This window comes from Acipenser ruthenus, chromosome 2, assembly GCF_902713425.1.
Source record: "Acipenser ruthenus chromosome 2, fAciRut3.2 maternal haplotype, whole genome shotgun sequence".
In the NCBI taxonomy this organism is placed as follows: domain Eukaryota; kingdom Metazoa; phylum Chordata; class Actinopteri; order Acipenseriformes; family Acipenseridae; genus Acipenser; species Acipenser ruthenus.
In genome coordinates, this window is record NC_081190.1 from 48,479,238 (window position 1) to 48,497,416 (window position 18,179).

The window sequence follows — 18,179 nt, forward strand, 5'->3', positions numbered from 1 at the left end:
ATTCGCTCGAGCATCAACTTGATTTAAGCAACTGGAGACGAACTTGAGCGTGTGCGTGCACCCCTCCCCCTTCCCCTTCCCCTTCCCCATTCTCTATTAAACTTCATACAACATTTAAAATAACTATAGTCATGTCCTATCAGTGCTGTGAATTTAAAGCTTAAAGAATACACCAAAATATATTTAATACTTAAATTGAATTAATCAAGTTAACTTGACACTTATTGCAATTCAAAAGCTTAGCCTATTTAATAATGCTTGTGATCACAAGAGACACAGTTTACACTTGTAATTGCAATACTGAGAGAGTCAGCGAGCGCCAAATCTTTTTTTATAGATTTAGTTACAGTGTTTTTGGCATCAGAAAAAAATCATACAAATATGTAAATGAACACACTTTTTTTTCTACCGTTGTTATAGCTTCGGTTTTAGTGTGTACTGGCCCAGCATTGGCTCAGCTATGGTGGCTGTATTCTGCTGTACCCGAATTGGGCCAGTGCGGGTTTTGCATGGGCTGAACATGTCCAGGTGCCCATGCTTTGCCCTCATGGGCCCAATATGTAGATGTTTGCTGGATATAGATGTCAGCGGGACATGGGAATTAATGTATGCAAACAATGAGAGATGAAATGCGCTTTATTTTGCGGCAAAGTAACGTAGCCTTAATCTATAATTATTAATGTGATTTTTACCGATGCTCGTGCCTCATAGCTGCCTACCTTGAACACGCACTTTACACTTTACATAAATATTACTTTACACTGACTCACTTATGAAGTCTATTAACTACTACATGTACACATACGAGTGACATTTTTTTTATTTTTTATGTATGCTGAAATGGAAAAACCATTATCAATATCACACAAATATAATTGCTAAACATCAACAGCGAAAAGATGCGCACTCGCTGTACTCATGTACCATATTCTATTTTCCTTTTCTTGTGTAAGACCGGGACATGAATTGCATAAAAATAAAGTGGATGAATTACTATTTAATACGTTAACAGTACATAATACGTTACTGAGATCATTTAAACACGAGAAGTTTTGTTTCTACCTCTCTGTTGGTAAAGCAAATGGGTTTTGTCACGTGATTTACACGGGGGCCATCCGCCTCACTTTTTTTATTATTTCAGATAGAACAATGTTATTCATGCATCAGCTACAGAAACGCCCCCCCCCACCCCCCCCGACTTTTGAAACCATAGTTACGCCACTGTCCGGAAATAGTACCGTATTAGCTAGTACGCAACTCTTAGTAAGCAGCTCAGTACTAACTCTGCAGTTAGTTGCAATTGACCCAGAAAGTTTGACTCTTCTCGCTTCATGTATATAAAGTATATAAACATGACGTAGAACATTGGTTTCTAAGTCTAGAAAGCAAAGAAACAGGAGAAAACCACAAAGACCTGCAAGTTAAATTTCAGACCATAGATCTAAAAACGGAGGTCTGTAGCTTCAGCAAAATGCCCTTAAACGCTATTTTTCTACCTAACCACATTTTTTTCAGAGAAAAAAGGAAGCAGCCAGAGCAGGTCATGTGCCTCCAGTCATACAGAACTGCACAGAAAGTTGCTCATTGGAAAGTTTCTTACCATTCAACCACATCCTGTGGCACAGAGCCCAGGCACCCAACATCACTTCAAAAAGCGAAGCCTTCGACAAAGCAGATTGTTTTTACTATAGACTTGGATAAAACGTTAGAAGCAAGCACTTGATTGGAAAGTGTTTTCTATCCAGGCAAGTAGATCTGGGGAACGTGTTTTCTATACAGGCAAGTAGAACTGGGGAAAGTGGTTTCTACGCAGAATTCGAAAATGGCTCGAACATTTCCGTTAACCTGATTGGTAAATATGAGGGCATTAATCTTTGGTAAAGGACCTCGAATGTTATGTTTTTAAACTAGTTTGATCACTGTTTCAAATCAATGCGCCCGAAAATAACGAAATACGGTATTTGTGTATTTTACCTTTTTTTCTGTTTGATGAAAGAAAATCTGTTCCGCCCTCTGAATGTTGTGCCATTGTAGACTAAGTCTGGTTCCTCGATGGTACTGTCTAAATTTAGTATAGCAAATAAAGTAAAAAAAAAAAAAGTAATAAAATAAAATCGAGAATAGTGTTTGCTGTCAGCGGCAATACGGTAACCACAATAGCAACTAGTCTCAGGTTTGAATGACGAGTTGATTACTTTCAGCAACTTTATTTCAGCATATCACAGTAAAAACAAAGTCAGGAAGCAGGCTTTGAGTAACTTGATGAACTCGCACTGTGAACAAGTTACTGAACAAACAGCACGATCAGCAGTAACACATACTGCTAGTTATGTTTATTACTAAAACTTTTAAAAATATATTTCGCTACTAAATGACGACCTAACGGTAACTTAAATAATGAAACTTACACACATACACGAACATGCACTCAAATCCCAATTCAAAAACAAAAAGTTAGCTGTACTTTTATTATTTTATTGTTTTACAAACAGTTAACAAACCATGTTCCTTATTCGTACGAGGTACCTGAACTGAAGAGCAGTTCCTTGGAGGTATGACACAGGCCCGGTTTTTGGGATGGAACCGCATAACAGTCTCGCGTTTTGATTGGTCCATATCTGTCACATGAATATGTCGTCACACGAGTGGAAAAGCGGGCAGGCATTTTTAACATTGTGATCAGATAGAGAGAGTGATCTGCTTTCCACAACCTTACCATTAAAATATATTGTGGTATTACACTGTACTGATATTACAAACTATGAGGAATTACTTTATATAAATTATCATGTTATGCACGAATGTAAGAATTGGCTTTCTGTGGTGGTGTACTTTTTTCTTTCAAGTAGCATATATCGATAATCGTTTTTGCGATATATTTTAATATAAAACATATACGCTATTGCAGTTTTGTTACAGGATACATTAGTTTATCTCTAATGTAATCACAGTTTTACATATAGACTGCCCCTGTTTTCATTTACGTCGCAAATTCTGGACCGCTTTACTTTTCAGATAATGTCCCAAATTCTGGGCCGATTTGGTTTGCAGATAACATCCCAAATTCTGGGCCGCTTTGGTTTTTAGATAACGTCCCAAATTCTGGGCCGCTTTGGTTTTTAGATAACGTCCCAAATTCTGGGCCGCTTTGATAACATCCCAATTTCTGGGCTGCTCTGGTTTTCAGATAACGTTCCGAATTCTGCATTTTCGAATTCAGGCCAGTTTTTGAGATATTCTGCTTAGCTGACAGCCGAGTTTCTAAGTCATGCATGCACAGTTTACCATAAACTGGACCGTTAATTCATTTAAGAGAACATGAATCAAAGTTAATGTATTTTTTACTCTCCTCAGAAAACATTTAGGAACATGGTATACCAAAAAAAAAAAAGGACATCTCATTTGCTTATGTAATGTCCATCAATATATAGTGAGGCATTATTATTATTATTATTATTTATTTCTTAGCAGACGCCCTTATCCAGGGCGACTTACAATCGCATAGGGGTTTATCAGAACTTCTGGGTTTAAGAGACCAGTGCCCTTCAACAACTTCAAATAAATCCTATTGTATTGTATTAGTCAGCATTTCCCTTATCTATTCCTGATCATTTATACTGTAGGTCAGGGGTTTTCAACCTTTTTTTGAAACTGTAGCCCTTCTATCTGGAGGTTTCAGCTCGAGTACCCCTTTACAATTTTCGCTCAACTGAACGGTACCTCAGTTACAATAAAATGGAGAATAATCTGATGACCCCCCCCCCCCCCCCCCCCCGTTTATTTAATAAATCTGGGTGACAAACTGCTGGTTTAGGACAGAACAACAAACAGTAAGCTTAATTCTTAAAACTTTTAACTACAAGTATTTGGATGCACAGAATTAAAAAGACAAGTATTAGGTTAGGAGCACACCTATTTTTTTGTAACTTTGACGGCCTTTTGTAAAAGTTTGAAGACCTTTTGATACCCAGCATACACTGCAATACCCAGCAAAGTTATACACTGATATTCTGATAGCACAGCAATTCAAATGAAGTTTGTAATTGGTTGTGTTCCTCAAATACACAATAAAAAGTGATATTTATAGGGTATACAGTTATACAGCGATACAGTGGTTTCGGACATCTAAGAACAGGTACTGCGAGCATCTGGATTCATACTCAGAGGTACTCTGTAGCCTCCTGGGACATTCACAGCTTGTTTGACACCCTCTTGTAGTTGCCCGTTACTGCATATAAAGCAAAATGCTGTTTGTCAATCTCTCTTTTTTCTTATAAATCAGTCTTTGCAAGAATCATTCCAAAAACACTTGAATCAGTTAGGCACTACAGGCCTTTAAATTGCAGTACCAATTTGCAAGTTGCTAAGTGGTTGTGTTCCTCAAATTTGCAGTGCAAAGTGATATCTTAAAAGAATAGGGTATGTAGTGCTTTTTTTCGCTTCCCCTCGCTTTTGGTGCAAAATTGTGCTCCGATACACTCAGGCTGATGATGTGATCACAAAACACTTGGAATGGACTTAAATTGGTGCTTCTGTACTCTTTTTAGATGCACAACAATCTTAGCTAAAGAAAATGGGTTCCTTCGAGTTCGTAAGACCCACGACCGCCATTAGCTGAGCCTTACCCCGATGGTGTTTTTATAATGGGATTTGCCATAGGGAAGGGGGTGGTCTCTTATCGTACCCGTATCTCTACGACCCCTGGGCCAACAAACTCAGAAGGACATTCTTTGCATGCACAAGAGTCTTAGCTAAAGAAAGACATCAGCCACGGGTTCAAACGCCACCCCACCGCCAGATGGTGGCCGTTGCCCCAAAGGGGTTTTATAATGGGATTTCCCATAGACATTTTTCAGGGTGCTGTATCTCGGGTTCCGGGGGTCCCCAAGACTTGAAAATCGGTATGGAGGTCTACCTCAGGGCCCCTGTCGATCCCACCAAGTGACGTGTCCCCAGCTAGAAAGGACACCAGTTTAGACTTTTTTTGCCAACCTGGAGCTCAAAAGCTATTGGAAATGCAACCTTGACATGCCATCATGCTGAAAATGTGAAAATTTGTTGAAAATGTAGCATTTGAAAACGGGTTGCTCCCTGTGAAAGAGGGCCCCCAGACATGACCCTAGGAAGTTCAACCCGGTTTCTAGGCCCCGGGGTCATGGAGATATGACCCCGAAAAGGGTAGTTTTTGGACATTTTTGACAGGGCGTATCTCGGGTTCTGTGGGGGTTAGGAACTTGATTTTTTTTTTGCGTTGGGGCCCCATGGGGCCCCGCACAAGGAGTCACTATTTTTATGGTTCAAATGCCAGGACGGCTTGGCAAAGTGAATTTTTTCGTCATGACATGAGTTTTTGGGTCAACCACCACACCTTTTTAGGGGGTGCTTTGGGGTGCTCCCCTGAGTCTATATCACTTTGAATGGTGGTTCTACGGTTCGAGAGATATGCCTGAAAATGTGTTTTATAACACTGCCATAGACATGAATGGGGCTGAATACCCGAAAATATATTTTGCAAAGAATTGCTAAGGTGGGTGTATGCGTGCAGGGGTTGTATGGTGGGTGTATGCGTGCAGGGGTTGCATAGTGGTGTGTGCGTGCAGGGGTTGCATGGTAGGTGTATGCATGCAGGGGTTGCATGGTGGGTGTATGCGTGCAGGGGTTGCATGGTGGTGTGTGCGTGCCAGGATTGCATGGTGGTACACGTGTGTGGAGGGGAATTGGAGTTCAGGTTTTGCGCACAAGAGGGGCGGGGAAAAGACTGGGAAGGGTAGGGTAAAAGAAAAATGACTACAATCATTTATTTTCACTTTCGACTCCCAGTCTCCTTTCCCTCACTTTATAATTTTATTTTGTGATTATTTAATTATTGTCAAAATAAACGGCCTTCATCTACTCACAGTTGCAGTCTCATTTCTGTCCATAAAGAACCTGAAACACTACAATATATTGATGGACGTTACATAAGAAAACGAGATGTCCTTTTTTCAGAATACCATGTTCCTTCCCAAAAATGTGTTTTAATATTAGCCTTTAATAAAGGAAAACGACTGCTTAAATTAATTTTCATGTATCTATTTCAGTGCAATGTAGTTTCTTCATGTAATAAGAAATACGTTTTTTTAACATTTACATTTTTGTTTTTTTCATTAAAAAAAAAAAAAGATTTCTGGGGAGAGTAAAAAATACATGAACTTTGATTAATGTACTAAGGGTTACTCTCAAATGAATTCACGATCCAGTTTATGGTAAACTGTGCATGCATAAGCTCGGCTGTCAACTGATTCCCCAAAACTGGGCTGAATTCAGAAATGCTAAGCGGCCCAGAATTTGGGATGTTATCTAAACCAAGGCTGCCCATAATTTGGGACGTTATCTAAAAACCAAAGCGGCCCAGAATTTGGGACGTTATCTAAAAACCAAGGCTGCCCAGAATTTGGGACGTTATCTAAAAACCAAGGCGGCCCAGAATTTGGGACGTTATCTAAAAACCAAAGCGGCCCAGAATTTGGGACATTATCTGAAAAGCAAAGCGGCCCAGAATTTGGGACGTAAATGAAAACAGGGGCAGTCTATATGTAAAACTGTGATTACATTAGAGATAAACTAATGTATTCTGTAACAAAACTGCAATAGCGTGTATGTTTTATATTAAAATATATCGCAAAAACGATTATAGATATATGCTACTTGAAAGAAAAAGTACACCACCACAGAAAGCCAATTCTTACATTCGTGCATAACATGATAATTTATATAAAGTAATTCCTCATAGTTTGTAATATCAGTACAGTGTAATACCACATTATATTTTAATGGTAAGATTGTGGAAAGCAGATCACTCTCTCTATCTGATCACAATGTTAAAAATGCCTGCACGCTTTTCCACTCGTGTGACGACGTATTCATGTGACAGACATGGACCAATCAAAACGTGAGACTGTTATGCGGTTCCATCCCAAAAACCGGGCCTGTGTCATACCTCGTTCCTTGTAAGTAGAAGCATTTACGTCACAAGGCGGGCCTTATGAGACGGTATAGCCATTTTCTTCGGGTTCTATTGTTTAATAGAACCGGGGAAAGTTGTTTCTATACAGGGAACTAGATGGACCAATGTTGATTGGTAGTTTTTTTTTTGGGGGGGTGACATGGTGAGATGCAATAATATCTATGGTCTATGATAATAATAAAAAAAGCTGTAGATTTTATACAATATACTTAATACTACATTTGCTGTAGTAGAATGTGTTAGATTTTTTTTTATTTTTTTTTTATTTTAAGATAATTCACTTGCTGCCTGTTGGTATAGATACTGTTTATGTTAATTGGACTGAATGTCTAATTGTCTTAAATATATGCATCTTATACGACTGGTACTTTGTTACAACTAAACTGCTGCTGCAATGTAGTTTTCAGCATCCCATTACAAAATAAATGGTTGTATCTTTCAGAATTGTTCAACACTTCCAATATGCGAATGTACACTATAACACCTGTTTCTTAAAAATTCTAATTACACGTGGTGAAGAGATTTGAAAACTAGTGATTTTATGTTATGGTTAATCTAATGCAGAGTATCAAGTAACACTTAAATGACAAAGTTATGAGTGCTTTTGTTCTTGACATAGTAACTTATGGTTAAATACAGGTTCCTTTTTTCCAATTAACATAAACTGTATGCATACAATATTGTGTCAGTGGGTGGACTTTTTTTAAAATTTCTTTGTGAATTAATGTAGGGATGCAATGGAAAGTCATAAATGCTAAAATACTAAAGCCCTTTCACACTGGCACGCTCTACCCGGGTTCAAAAACTACCCAGGGGGCCGTTTCCCAAAAGCAACTTAAGCCATACGAACATCGTAACACCATCGTAAGAGCAACGTGTCAAATCTGATGCGTTTCCCAAACACTGTTGTTAGTTAAGTAGTTCGTGAACAACATCGTAGGTCTACGAGTGATCTGGGGAAATCGTAAGGAGATAAGTGTGTCGTGAAAGTACATATAAATGCATTGCAGGGATTGCTACTCAGCGTCGTCTCATATGCAACGACTTTGACTATTAAACAAGGACACAGAATTCCAGTTATACCATAACCTTTTATTTGTTTGTCACATTTATAAATTATTTTGTACAACTCAAATGTCAATAAACAAGAACATATGATTTGTTACAGATTATATTATATGACATAATAAAAAGGCACAAATGTGAACGTAGGTGTCTAAGCGATTGTCAAACATAATATAAATACATGTGTAACGAATAGATCTTATTGGCTTGTGTCATGGGGGATAAGAACATAAGAAAGTTGACAAATGAGAGGAGGCCATTCAGCCCATCTTGCTCGTTTGGTTGTTAGTAGCTTATTGATCCCAGAATCTCATGAAGCAGCTTCTTGAAGGATCCCAGGGTGTCAGCTTCAACAACATTACTGGGGAGTTGGTTCCAGACCCTCACAATTCTCTGTGTAAAAAAGTGCCTCCTATTTTCTGTTCTGAATGCCCCTTTATCTAATCTCCATTTGTGACCCCTGGTCCTTGTTTCTTTATTCAGGTCAAAAAAGTCCCCTGGGTCGACATTGTCTATATCTTTTAGGATTTTGAATGCTTGAATCAGATCACTGCATTGTCTTCTTTGTTCAAGACTGAATAATTTATATTCTTTTAGCCTGTCTGCATATGACATGCCTTTTAAACCCGGGATAATTCTGGTTGCTCTTCTTTGCACTCTTTCTAGAGCAGCAATATCCTTTTTGTAACGAGGTGACCAGAACTGAACACAATATTCTAGGTGAGGTCTTACTAATGCATTGTAAAGTTTTAACATTACTTCCCTTGATTTAAATTCAACACTTCGAGCATCTTGTTGGCCTTTTTTATAGCTTCCCCACATTGTCTAGATGAAGACATTTCTGAGTCAACATAAACTTCTAGGTCTTTTTCATAGTTCCCTTCTTCAATTTCACTATCTCCCATATGATATTTAAAATGCACATTTTTATTGCCTGCATGCAATACTTTACACTTTTCTCTATTAAATTTCATTTGCCATGTGTCTGCCCAGTTCTGAATGCTGTCTAGATCATTTTGAATGACCTTTGCTGCTGCAACAGTGTTTGCCACTCCTCCTATTTTTGTGTTGTCTGCAAATTTAACAAATTTGCTTACTATACCAGAATCTAAATCATTAATGTAGATTAGGAATAGCAGAGGACCTAATACTGATCCCTGGGGTACACCACTGGTTACCTCACTCCATTTCGAGGTTTCTCCTCTAATCAGTACTGTCTGTTTTCTACATGTTAACCTCTCCGGTCTATTGAAGGTAAGGATGTTGATGGCGCTGGGGCGCTAGTATTTCCACACTTCAGTATCAAGGGGCAATTACTGTATAGGGTAAACCTTGCCGCGGGCACAGGACAGCATGTAACACAATTATTGGTTCCCCCGTCTTCTCGGACCGAGGTCATGAGGCTGGTGCTTGATATCCCTTTTGCGGGGCACTTCGGAGCTGATAAGACAAGGGAACGGAGGCTGTGTGGTCCAGTGGTTAAAGAAAAGGGCTTGTAACCAGGAGGTCCCCGGTTCAAATCCCACCTCAGCCACTGACTCATTGTGTGACCCTGAGCAAGTCACTTAACCTCCTTGTGCTCCGTCTTTCGGGTGAGACGTAATTGTAAGTGACTCTGCAGCTGATGCATGGTTCACACACCCTAGTCTCTGTAAGTCGCCTTGGATAAAGACGTCTGCTAAATAAACAAATAAATAAACAATTTCAGTATCTCCCATATGATATTTATAATGCACATTTCTATTTCATGTGTGCAATCCTTTACACTTTTCTCTATTAAATGTCATTTGCCATGTGTCTGCCCATGCTGGCATCCTTGGGCAGTGCGAGGCTGGCATCCCTGAGCAGTGCGAGGCTGGCATCCCCAGGCGATGGCGAACTGGCATCCCCTGGCAATGCAAGACAGGGCGGCAGCGGTCCCTCAGGAGGCGACGGTGACAGCGGACCCTCGGGAGGCGACGGTGACAGCGGACCCTCGGGAGGCGTTTGCAGGAGGGCAGCCAGGACCAGTGGTGGTGCTGGGGTTGGCCCTCTTCTCAGCCGCGGCGCCCCGGCGGTTTTCCCCCTTGCTCTTCTTAGCAGCCTATTCAAGGGCAGCTGCAGACTGCCAGCATCTTGTCCCGGTCCTCCTGGCGAAGGCGGCAGAGGCTCCTCCCCTTCAGGCTGCGAAGGCGACAGGGGCTCCTCCCCTTCAGGCTGCAAAGGCGGCAGGGGCTCCTCCCCTTCAGGCTGCGAAGGCGACAGGGGCTCCTCCCCTTCAGGCTGCAAAGGCGGCAGGGGCTCCTCCCCTTCTGGCTGCAGTGGTGGAACCAGCAGGTACTCTACCTCTGCTGGTGGAACTGGGCACAGCAAGCGCCCCTCTGGTAGGAGGGGGCAATTGAGTGGGGTATGCCTCCGCTCTCCGCAGATGGGGCACCAGCAGGACGCCTCTACAGTGCGGAGGATGGCCTCCCAGCTGATCTCCTCTGGTGATGGTGGTGGGATCAGCAGCCACTCTTCCTCTGTTGTTGCAGGCTTGGGCGATGGGCATTCGGGCTCCTCACTCCTGGGCATTGAGGACACCTGGGTATGGTCCACTGCCCAGAACCATTCGGCGGCGTCCCCAACCAGGCCCTGGTTCCAGGCCTCCTCGTACTGGGGATCACCGTAGGGGCAGTCCTCCTTGTCATGCCCGAACTCACCACAGGCGTCGCACATGGGGGCCCCTTCAGCCCTCCATTTTTCCTGCTCAGCTGCCCAGTTCGGGGGTCCAAACTGAGTGGACACCCGGGACCACCATCTCTTTCTCTGCTGTGGTTGCGGTTGCTGCTGCTTCTGCTGTTTTTTGCAACTCTTCCTTCCCATCCTCCTCTTCCTCCAAAAAGTTATATACAAAAAAAATGAAGAAAAAACAAAACAAAACTGCAGTATCCTACTCTGCCTGCGTCCAGGAGGCGCTGGAGATCCCACGCAGGACACACGTGTGACAGGGTGGCTGAGTCGGTGACATCACGGCAGAAGCAGGAACGTAAATAAACTGACACCAGGCACTGCAGTTTTCAAATTAAATGAAAGACGCGGCTGCGCCGTTTTATTTAAATACAAAAATAAATCAAAGATTTGAACAAAAAGAAACTTGCTCACAGAGCAAAAATAAAAGTTCAAACAAAACAAATCTCAAACATTAAACAATACAGGTCAGGCTGTAGCCTTCACTGATCCTGTATTTAGTCTTCTTTTAGTTTCGTTTTCTCTCACTGCTTGCTCTCTCCTCTCTAACACCCACTGGCCGTGGGGGACGGGCCGTGTCTTATTAAATTCAGTATTTGGGGGATAGGTGGCAGGGCGCCACTGTGGAGCGCGTTAATTATTTAGTATTATTCAGTCATGGTTTGGCAGCCTCGTCATTTCGGGGACAGGTGGCCACAGCCACTTCCTATCTGCGGCATTGCAATGCATGTAACTTCTCATCTTTTTCCAGCTGGCCTCACGCAGGTAGCCGTCGGGCACCCACAGACGAGGCCTCCAGCCAGATTTATCTTTCACTCGGGCCCTGAGTGCCCACCACAGTCATCGGACCCTGAGCGCCCTTCACAGTTCATAAATCATCTGCAATTGCAATCATCATCATTTGTTCATTGTCATTCAGTAATAGCGGATTCTCCGTGCTGAAACAATGATTTCGGTTTTATAGTTTTGTATGTACAGAGACCCGTTTACACCTGTAAACGGGTATACGTACATACCCATTTATTTTGAAATGTGCATTTTATTATATTTTTTCACTGTTTGTAGTGGTGCTATATATGCGCTCATTTTGAAAATAAAGCCTTTTAATTTTACATTTAAATACGGTGTTTCTGCGATGCAAATGTTAGATATGATGTTCATGAATAAACCTTTTGAGTTGTATCCGATAGTATGTCTTTCATTTTCATAACAAAGCAGTTTAAAAATCTGGCAGTTCTAGTGTTAATAAATAATAAAACATTTTTAAACAAAATGCAAGAGCAATTTGACGCATATAACTATTAGCGGTCAAGTCTAAAAGAATAAGAGCTTTTTTGAGTGTGCAACCAATCTTGTCTCTACGAGTGTCATTGAGCAAAATACACATGGCTCATATGTCGTTGTAAACCATTTTTTAACTCTGTAGAGACATTAATATATAAAGTGCCTTATAGTCAGCACCTCTCTTTGAATAAGTTTTGCTGTGCATGAACGCCTTCAAGAGTATATATATTGTAGTGGTGTGGTAGCGCCACTCTAGTTAGGGTTGAGTAGGCAGTTTAATGTAAAACCCCAATTTCTATACAATAACTTTGATCCCGCTTAATGCATTTGCACAACAATTTGGATGTGTGGCCCCTTTGGTTAGATCTCTTGATTTTGGCCATTTTGTTCTGCTCGGATAGTCCTATTCCGAGATCAAGATAGTGGGGGAAAAAAAAAAATGTCAATCTCCTCCTCCAAAACAGTTTGGAATTTTTGTTTGACAATTTTAGGGTAGGCCCAGAATAGTTTATTTTTCTGATTTGGTGAAAAAATATCAATCTGTTCCTGAGTTATAGGGATTTGAAATGTTGGTTCTGAGCATGCTCAGTACAGTTCTTGATGTTAGATGCTTGATCTTGTAAAAGAATTGGCCTCACTACAAAATATCCTTTTTCGCAAAGGTCTAATCTTCTTTCGCTAAAAAAAATCTTTGTTCATGAGGCAGACATTTTTTTTTCAGTTTATACCCCCCCCCCCCCCCCAAAAAAAAAAACTTGTATCTTTAGTAAACCATGACATGTCTGTATATAATTGGGACTCCATAAGATTCAGTGTAACATTGTCTTTTCACACATTCACAAAAAAGGAATTCTTCTCATGAAAAAAGCAGCTGTTCTGGCAAAAATAGAAGTACTGGCAAAAAAGGAATTTAATCATGAAGGGGATCTTCTTTCGTGAAGTTCTTTCATTCTCATGAAAAAATATGTATTCTGGGGAAAAAAGATTGTGGACAGCGACCACTGACTCCTTGGGAGAGGTTTGCCAGAGACAGGAAGCGGTTCCCGGGGCAGCAGTGTGAGGTACCTCCCTTACATTTGAATTGCTGATATATCAGCCTCTGTTTGAGTTAAAAATACAAGAGACCCCCTCATTTTGTTCCTCTGCTCTCCCTCTACTGGTGAAAACCGAAAAAAACCATTAACCGCCACTGGGTCCTTAGCTAATAATAAGGGGCGGGCATGCAGCTGGAGTCTGTAGTGTAGAGGTTAGCATGTTTGCATAGTATGCCAGATCAGTAGATCGAAAACTGGTGAAACAGCTATGGCCACAACTTTTGCATCATACACATTTTTTGGCAGTGTGGAGTAGTGGTTAGGGCTCTGGACTCTTGACCGGAGGGTTGTGGGTTCAATCCCCAGTGGGGGACACTGCTGTTGTACCCTTGAGCAAGGTACTTTACCTAGATTGCTCCAGTAAAAACCCAACTGTATAAATGGGTAATTGTATGTAAAATAATGTGATATCTGTACAATGTGAAATAATGTATAATGTGATATCTTGTAACAATTGTAAGTCGCCCTGGATAAGGGCGTCTGCTAAGAAATAAATAATAATAATAATAATAATAAAAAAAAAAACCTAGATGAACAGAATTTAGATGTTTTATTTAATATCATGTAATCAAAGAAACTACAGAACGATATCACACAAGTCTACTGGAAGCCATAATAGTTGTACAGCAGTATTTAAGACATGTTGGTTTTCAAAATGTCAAAGTTTTTCGTGAAGTATGGAAAACTACAAAGCGGTAAGTAATTTAGTATGTTAACGTAGCATTATTCCACAGGCTTCATTCGACTCTGTGAAGCAAAATGATTTAATTATATAGGGAGATGCAAAACTTTTGGCCATAGCTGCACTGTATTCTACTAGATAAATGACAACAATAAACGCAGCCTCGATTTATGATGGTCTGTACTGTACAGCGAGATGTCTACTTAACAGTCTTGCACCAGGGCCCAGAAAAAAAATCATAGCGCCAGCACGATGTGAGGGGTGGGGCTAGGATCACTAAACACTTGAATGAATCCTGTGTATTATATATAAACCTGTGTTTAACATATACACCTGTAACGTGTTTAATCAAGTTTACAGATATAGCCAGTTTTTTGTGCTCTATAATAGATTATACAGGCTTTCTAGCTATAAATATATTCTCAAAAAGGAAGGAAATTGTTTGTAAAAAACGTAATTAATGCATCATTTAGGGGGAATCGTATATATCTTGGCACTGCTTATGCAAGTTTAGTAGGAGACAGATGCATAATAGTGGCACCAACATCACACTGTACCTCTATGAATTCCACTGCCATGATTACTGTCTAGTTTGGCATCCACATATTTGATGTGCATCATTTTGTTGGGTGGGGTGGTGGGGAACTGCATGCAGGGCAACATGAGGGGAAGTGTATATGTATGGCAGACTTGTAGCACTTGAGTCCGGGACTTGGACTGGAGTCAGACTCGAGTTGCATTTTTCGTGACTCGGACTCGAGTCATGGCCTCAAAAGACTCGGACTTGGACATTCGGACTCTGTGGCTCTGAGATATTAACGACAAGTCCTTTTTAATTTCTATTACACAAGTAATATTACAAACTGCACAATAAAAACCCACCCAACAAAACATTATCCAATCACTGGTTAGCCCTGTTGTCTTTGCAGCCAATCTTAGTAAGAATAAGAAATTGGAAGCAAGTTAGGTTGTAGCGTAAACACACACTCACACAAATCCAACTTCAACCATCGCAGACCAAGTATTTTTTTTCTTTTTTGCATTAAGTTTTATAAAGAATAAAGAATGTCAGCATGGTAGACAAGTAATTATCTGTCTTTCTCTTTACTACTTTAAACCATGTTCCAAGTTTTTTAAGCACTAGAAATACATTTCTAAAACTGCATTCTTGAAAAATACATAATTTCATTTTGCTGAGCTCCCTGAATCTTCCTGAATTTATTTGTTTCCACTGAAAACAACAGAACATTGGTCACCTTAATAATTTTGAGTTTGAGGAAAAAAGAATAATCATATAAGTGATAATCATATTTTTAGAGCTTCTTAATTCATATCAGAAAGTCGCTGTGTGATTAAATATTATGTTCTTTGCTTCTAATCTCCACTCATTCCCAGCACACGCCATCACTGTTTGCAAACAACGTCAATTAATTCACCTGGCAAATTCAGTGTAAAACCAGGCACTAAAGTCTCAAATTGAAAATTGCCTACCATCAAACAGGCAGATACGGTATATCAGACTGATATGACAGAAGGACTGATTGATAGCAAAAACAAAATAAAAGATGATAGAATAACTTAATACCACTTAATTTACCAAAATGAAAATAATATATTATGGATGCAAGAAAAACACATTAACAATATGCTGTGCAGCATCAACCTAGAAATCTGTCTGTGTGAATTTTTTTATTTCATTATGAACTTACACAAAGGGGAAATACAGATGAACCTGTTTTATATCACCTCGCTTAATATGACACCCTGTTTATTATCAAGGTTTTTGAAAAACTACTCGCCAAGTTCTTTGAAAAATGACCTCTCTTAATATAATCTCACAAACCTGCTTACTGTCACGTTTTGTGCAGCCTGTCAAATGCTGCATGGGAGGGCTTTACTAAGTAACCACAGGATATAATTAATTTCCAAGGCAACTAACAACCAATAATCATCTCAGCTGATAAATGACATTTTGTGCAGGCTGTCAAATTCTGCATGGGTGGTCTTAACAGGATACAGTTCAGTTACAAAACACCAACGTCACCAAATATTAACAGTCAGTCATACAAATGCACAAAAAAAACACACCATATTGATAGCTCTTATCAGTCGACAATTCAATTCAATTCAATTCAATTCAATTCAATTCAATTCAATTCAAGCCTTTTTTAGATACTGACACAAACTATTTTGTTCCACTCGGTTTATATCATGACCTGCTTTATATCACGAATTATGCCTGCACGGAATATGATATAAAGCAGGTTAATCTGTACATAAATATAATATGTGTTTGTGTAAAAGAGAAAAGATAAATGAACTGAAGCACAATCTCATAAATTTATCATTGTATTACTTAATAGACTTAATAAAAGTACAAATGCAATGAAAGTGAAACATAACGTTTCTGTTTTGCAAAACAAATAATACTAAATGTACTATTTAGAACACAGTATATATACAGTTCTGGTAATGTCTAAAGCAGATTTTATTGGAATTGAAGTCAAAGTAGATGCTACTTTGGTGAAAGTAACTTTAATTTCTTACCGCTGTAGTGTTATTTTCAGGTACGCATTAAAAAGTGGTACTCGGCGCACTGCGCTTGCTCACGCATGCCTAGAGCAATGCAAAACGTTTGGCCATAGTGATAGATGAATGAGAGAAGTATAGATGAGTTTGTATTTCACAGGAGGTTTACCAGTATGGTTATATTGGTTATGCAACAACAGCATTTCACTTTTTACTGGTATGGTGTATCTGCTTTTTAGGTATTTTCAGTTATTTATTATCCGATTACCCGGTTGTGATTTATAATTGTAGTCCGTGTTTGTGTTTTATATAAAGAAAAGAAAGAAAAAAGAAAAAAATGTGGCTAAATTATTAATGCTGAAATAAGGATACCAGAAACCAGCATCAGAGGGTCTATAGTAACTACACTTTCAATTTAGGTTGACGGCGGTAAAGTGATGTTTAAGCAGGCTACAAAAGACATTGCCAGTGAGCTGGACCCCTATGGTATGCTGGTGCCTGTACCAGGGGCAAATGATTCCTTCAAGTTTGAGCTGCTCTATCTGGTTAAAAAGGTTGTGTCTCTGTGGCCATGGAAACCAGTCAAATACCTGCCAACTGGTGTGAAGCTGGAACAGGTTCTAGTGAAGGGAGACACTGTCGATATAGGTGAGGATTTTCTGTTTATTTTCTTTTATTTAATGTTGTTTAACCTGAGAGCTGAAATTGGCATAATAGTATCCTTTTGCCCCAGGGCAAGGTTTAATGAAACTATAAAACTGTTAAAGCAATGATACAGAATCTGGAACCGCATCCAGTACCATTTGTAAAAGTAAAATAAAGCTGCTAATATTCCAGAATTAAACTGTGTTTGATGAATATTTTATATGCAGATGTATGCTCCAGTATGTCTCCGAGCAGAATCATCTGCTCTTCTTTACCTATCTAGTGCTACAAGCTGTAACACGCTCATGTGTATTCTAATACTTGTGTACCAACTATACAGATGTTTCTATAATTAATAAAATCATGCACTGACCAACAGTACAGATATTTCCCTATCAAGTACGAAATCTAACCATTATCGAATGGGTATTTACCTGCAAAGATCCCGGAACCTGAATAGAATACCAAAGCTGCGCGCAAGTGCCCATGACGTAGCCATGCTCGCCTGCAAGAGCATAAGAGGGCTACAGACACAGGTACTAGTATCATTTTCCTTTCAGATCCTGAGGGGAGAGCATACAGATAAGTATCAGTTACTTTTATCTGCATATATTTCGCTACTAAGGCAATAATTATTTTTTAAACGTTGTATTTTTAGTTTAATAATTACACTTTTTTGCACACAGCCTGTTGCTCGAATAACGAAGACAGATTAACTAACTAAAACAGAGGTCAGAGAGTCATTGGCAAACTCGGACCACAACATGGTCTTATTTGAAGTGTTTTTTAAAACCCCAAAATTAATGACTAAAGCTAAGGTTTACAATTTTAGAAAAGCAAACTATGAAGGTATGAAACAGAGACTAACAGAAGTAGATTGGAGTAAAATAGAGAAAACATCCACAGAAAAAGGGTGGCTGTTTTTTAAAAAAGTAGTACTAGAGGCACAAAACAATTACATCCCAAAAGTAGACAAATCTAAATCTAAAACAAAATGGCCAAAATGGTTTAACAGATCAATTAAAAAAAATATTCAGCAAAAAAAGGCACTTTATAGAGCGTTTAAAAGGGACCAAAAACAAAGTACACAGAAAGAGTACTTGGAACTGCAAACACAAGTCATAAAGGAAGTTAGAAAGGCCAAGAGAGAGATAGAAATCAATAT

The 18,179-nt window shown here is 39.6% G+C and overlaps 1 protein-coding gene across 3 annotated transcripts in view; it reads left to right on the plus strand.

The window, feature by feature from the left end:
* Positions 1-1,545: 1,545 nt before the first annotated feature.
* LOC117408517 (uncharacterized) overlaps positions 1,546-18,179 on the plus strand; it is a 40,177-nt gene continuing 23,543 nt past the window's right edge. The window contains exons 1-2 of one of the 3 annotated variants that reach the window (XM_034013559.3): positions 1,546-1,779; positions 16,789-17,017. In XM_034013559.3, the coding sequence (XP_033869450.1) occupies positions 16,807-17,017 (211 nt within the window). In that variant the 5' untranslated portion in view covers positions 1,546-1,779; positions 16,789-16,806. Of the gene's footprint in view, positions 1,780-1,833; positions 1,853-16,788; positions 17,018-18,179 lie in introns of those variants that run through there. The other 2 variants (XM_034013560.3, XM_058996705.1) reach the window with 2 other exon arrangements.